Raw genomic sequence first — 4,736 nt, 5'->3', positions numbered from 1 at the left:
CATTGCAACATCTGGATAGGATTTCCACAAAGCTTTCGCAGAGTCATTTGCTATTCTTTATTCTGTTTGTTTTTAAGCTCAGGTCACGTGGTAAGTAAAGGAGTGATGGGACGTGTTCCCATGGTTACAACTTGCATGTTTTCATAGCAGCAGACACCTCAGGCTGTGACTGTCAGAGCTACTGATAACTGCCGCAATTTGCTGTAAATTACATTTTCACTTACTTCCTTTCGATTATATTTTAACACAAAATTACACATTTTAGGAAATTGGAGGTTTCTCTTTTAAGTCCAGTTTGAGGCATTTTAAGACACAAGTCAAACGAAATGAAGAAAATAAAAAAAGATACTCTCAAACTCTGGTGCCATTTTTCCTAAATTTAAAGTATAGTATGTGAAAGTGAGCAGTGGTAATTATAAGCTCATTACCGTAATTACCACTTCGATACTGACCGCGCATTTTACCTGCAGACTTTGCTGCTTCTAGAAAACCTTCCAGGTTCCTACCGGACCTGAAGGCATCACCACCCTGCCGTTTGACCTCGGCCGTGCGGCTGTTCGGTAACCTTACATCCACCGGTGACGCTCCATATATGGTGAAGGGATGACGGCGTCACAGCTGCGCCGGGGTTTGCAGAGAGCGCGCGCTGGAGGGGAGGGAAGGGGGAAGGGCTGCGGTTGCGCGTTCGCGTCATGACTTTTCCACTCTGCGCGTCCCCACGGGGCTTTACTACCGGATGAGCCATATATGGATGCTGAGAACGCGAGGGAGTGACGTGATATGTGTATGTGTGTGTGTGCGTGTGTGTGTTTGTGCGCGTGAGCGTGAGCGAGCAGAAACTCCCGAGAGGCTCGAAACACGTTTCTCTCACCCACGTAAATTCTTCGAACTGCTCTCTGGGTTTTTACCAGAATGTAAACACACGGAGTGTATCTCGCTCGTGATCTAAACCCAATGCTCTCTGATACGGATTTTCATTTTAAACCAGCCGCTTCAGTACTTTCCATTCCAGCACTTCCTTAAACAGCAGAAGTGTCGAACACTAACAGATGAAGTCAGACAATAGACGGACAATACACCGGCTTGATCGTGTGAAATGCCTCGTGTTAAGTGAAATCCTAAATAACAGAAGACCGACACAAACTATAGCAGACTCCGCGTTTTACTATTTACATTCGTATAGCTGTGTGTATAAAACATTTTATACAATTAAAACACTTGATCTTATGATTCGAACATAGGTTTTTAGTTGCCTGCGTTTCATTTTCTTAGTTTTTCGAAAATTGTTTTATGTGGTCATTTGCAATTATTGTGCATGAGACAATAGTTCTAATTTAACATAAGATAAACCATAATTCGTCTCAAAATGGGCAAATTTCAATGTTGCATCAGCACAAAAATAAAGAAATAATTACAGTATGTAATAATTTTAAGACTATAGAAATAGAAATAATTTATTTAACAACAGACAAAGAGCTACTAAATGAAATAATTATCTGATGGGCTCTGTTTCTGAAGCAGATAATAACAACAACAACAACTGTGGGAACAAATGGTAGACGGAACAGATGGCGCGTGTGCGTCTGAGCTCTTTTCCTCAGATGTGAGGACATTTTGACCAACAGGGACTTTCTCACACCCATTTACGAGGTTATTGGACAATTCAACATTTTCATTTATTTATAGTGGGTTGGTTTTTGCAGCTGGGATTCGGATGTAGTGGTTAAAGCTGATTTGAGCCGATAAGAAAGGCGTTAAATCAGCGCTGGTCCTCACAAGGACGGACGTCCGCGCGCGTGTGTTTGCGGCCACAGCAGGTGTGGGCGGCGCCTGCTTGTCACTGAGGAATGAAGTCCTCGTTACGTCAAAGAGCCAATAAAACGCCGCCCGCTCCTCGCGCTCACTCATTTCTGTGAGCGCCGAGACCCCGCGCAGACACGGAGCGAGCTCGTGCTTGTTGAGCCTTCGGTCAAAGTGCCAAACAGCCGCGCGTCATTACGCACGAGAAACAATGAGTGAAACAACCATGGAGGTGAACACCGAGGCCAGGCGCATCCTGGCCGTGTCGATAAGCAAGCTGTACTCGGCCAGAACCCAGAGAGGCGGGCTGAGGCTCCACCGGAGCCTGCTCATCTCCATGATCATGCGCTCCGCCCGGGACATCTACCACTCCGCGCGGGAGAGCGAGGGGCCCAGCGGGGCGCAGCCGACGCCGGAGGAGCCGATGGACGCCGGCGCGGAGGAACCGGCGCCTCCCGGACCTCAGCCGGAGCCCCAGCCGGCGCCGAACTCGTCCGAGCCGTTCGCCGACGAGCCGGACGCAACGGAGGACGAGGGCGATTGTGAAATCACGGAGGACAAAGAGAACTTGAGCCCCGCGAGGCAGTCCAGGAAGCGGCGCGGGAAGGCGTCGGCGGCGCCCGATTTCCTCCCCAGCAAGAGGGCGAGGCTGGAGCCCGGGGAGGAGCGCCACGCGGCCCCGCCGGGCAGCTGTCGCGTCGTGCCCTGGGAGTCTCTGGTCGCTTTGTCTCTGAATCGGGTCATTCCTGCCTTCTGAACAGACGGAGGAGAAAATGGCCTCCGACGAGACTTTGGGAGGAGAGATTCTCGACTACAAGCGGGTTGATCCCCTGCGCGGACCCAGTGTCAGCGCGGGACACGGGGATCACACGGGCCGCGGGGCGACCTCTCCGGTCGAACCGGGGGCGCCTGCCCGGGAAAAGCCCCGCCGAGGAGGAGGAGAAGCGGGTCAGAGAGCGACGGCCCGGAAAGTTTGAGGAAGCGGAACTGGTGGAGTCGCTTCTGGTTTCCCGGTGACGCACCTTCGGTAGAATGAGTCCGAACAAGTGACTGCTGCTGACTCAAAGCGTGTGGATGCGTGAATCAGCATCGTGAGCGACGTGAGTCAGTCAGAATGAAGTGGTGAACCGCAAACAGATGCGCACTACGACTTCAGGGAACGCACTGCCTTCGCAGCGGGAGGTCGGACTCTGAGCGGCGCCTCCGCTGCTTCTCACGGTGCTAAAAACGGAGGTGACCTGTGTAGAACAAACATTACCTCACTGTCCAAGCTGCTTTTGTATTTGTATGATCAAATGTGTGATGTAAATATTTGTAATAAACAGTGATAACGTGCGCGCTGCTCCTCCGTCTTTCTTGACATCGAGGATGTTGACAGATTGACACGGATGCTGGTTCACGGGGTCAATCCTTGCTAAGAGGGAGCGGGTCGGTGCCACCCGGCGCCAGCCGGGCCTCCTTAAGCTCCTGCTGAAGGAGAGCTGCCAGCACAGACACACAAACACACACAAACACACACAGACACACACATGCACAGACACACAAACGCACACATGCACAGACACACAAACGCAGGCACACCGCACACACACAGTAACACACACAGACACACAAACGCACGCACGCACACAAACGCAGGCACACCGCACACACACACAGACACACAAACGCACGCACAGACACACAAACGCACGCGCACACAGACGCACACAGAAACGCAGGCACACCGCACACACACACACACACAGCTTCCAGGGTGGTTCAGTTTTCTGAGAATTACGGCAGGATTGTGATTCACATTCACATCCGCTCCAACACGACCTGACACCGATCCAGAGGAGGCGATGATAATAATAGCAGCCACAGGACTTACGCAACGTTACGAGCAGCAGCTGGGGCCAAACGCCACTGAACAATGCAGAGTCGCCTGAAGGCATCTCCACCGTCAGCTGACTGGAAAACCTACACCCTGAAACCCGGCTCGGAGCTGGTTGCTCCGGTTCTCACACGCAGCCGAGAGCTGAGTTCTGTGTTACTCATCATCATCATCATCATCAGTCACAAGACAAGGAATGAAAACGGAGAAAAAGTTACCGATCGGATGAGTAACATTAGTTCAGGCTCAGACCGTCACAGTAAAAGCATGAGTGCATGTGTGTCTCACAGGTAAACAAGCATCCAAACACTAAGAAACAGCTTTTATTTACTGTGGACATGAGTCAGAGCGAGAACATCCACAGGACTTCAGCAGCTGGACTTCACTCATACGGAGCGGAGCACGAAGTCACCAAGTTTCCAAAGTTCAACTGTGTCACGACGTCGACGAGCAGGAGAAACGAGCCCGAGTAGGAGGAGTTGAGAGTTCGAATCCCTGCGAGCGAAGAAACGGTGAAGAGGCAAAACAGAACTACATCCAACTCAAACTGAGTGCGTCCATCATTTCATGAAGCAGCTTCATTTGAGGACACTTAATAAACAACCACTGACTTTTCAGACTCAGTCTTTTATAAACATCTGTGATCTCATCTTCGACTTTTCTTCCTCCTCGCGTAACTTTGAGCCTTTTTTTCAGGCCTGCGCTGCGTTGAGCTGAGTCCCTGTTTGTTGTTAAGAGGATTCTGACACGATCAGAGTATCGACGGGTCGACCCAGTTCTGCCCACTGCACAGCTGGTTCAGCAGGAAGCAAGGCTTTAATGTGGGGCGCTCGCTCCGCTGGGAGCTGAGCTGAATCCTTCATCGAGCAGCAGTGGCTTTTCAGACATCCAGGATTTCAGCTTGTGGTTTTGGGACGTTTGACAGGTGTGAAAGCTGCCTGGACTCAGACGGTGCTGCCGCCCGGCTCCGAGTCCAGCGGCGCCGGCGCCGGCGCCGGCACATCCTGTTCCTCGGCCGATTGAGGAGGAACACACGCTCACATCAGAGCGCGTCACACAC

At 51.4% G+C, this 4,736-nt stretch overlaps 1 protein-coding gene across 1 annotated transcript; it reads left to right on the top strand.

Annotated features, from left to right (window-relative positions):
• Positions 1-1,891: 1,891 nt before the first annotated feature.
• ier2b (immediate early response 2b) lies at positions 1,892-3,135 on the top strand. Its single transcript, XM_029161572.3, has one exon. It carries the CDS (start codon positions 2,012-2,014, stop codon positions 2,555-2,557), a length of 546 nt encoding a protein of 181 aa, XP_029017405.1. The 5' UTR covers positions 1,892-2,011; the 3' UTR covers positions 2,558-3,135.
• The last annotated feature ends 1,601 nt before the right edge of the window (positions 3,136-4,736 follow it).

This window comes from Betta splendens, chromosome 1 (assembly GCF_900634795.4).
Source record: "Betta splendens chromosome 1, fBetSpl5.4, whole genome shotgun sequence".
In the NCBI taxonomy this organism is placed as follows: domain Eukaryota; kingdom Metazoa; phylum Chordata; class Actinopteri; order Anabantiformes; family Osphronemidae; genus Betta; species Betta splendens.
The sequence above is the reverse complement of the archived record's forward strand: the minus strand, read 5'-3'. Positions and strand labels throughout refer to the sequence as shown.

Excerpts from the sequence above, each read along its gene's own strand:
- ier2b (XM_029161572.3), top strand. The coding sequence starts at position 2,012 with ATGAGTGAAACAACCATGGAGGTGAACACCGAGGCCAGGCGCATCCTG.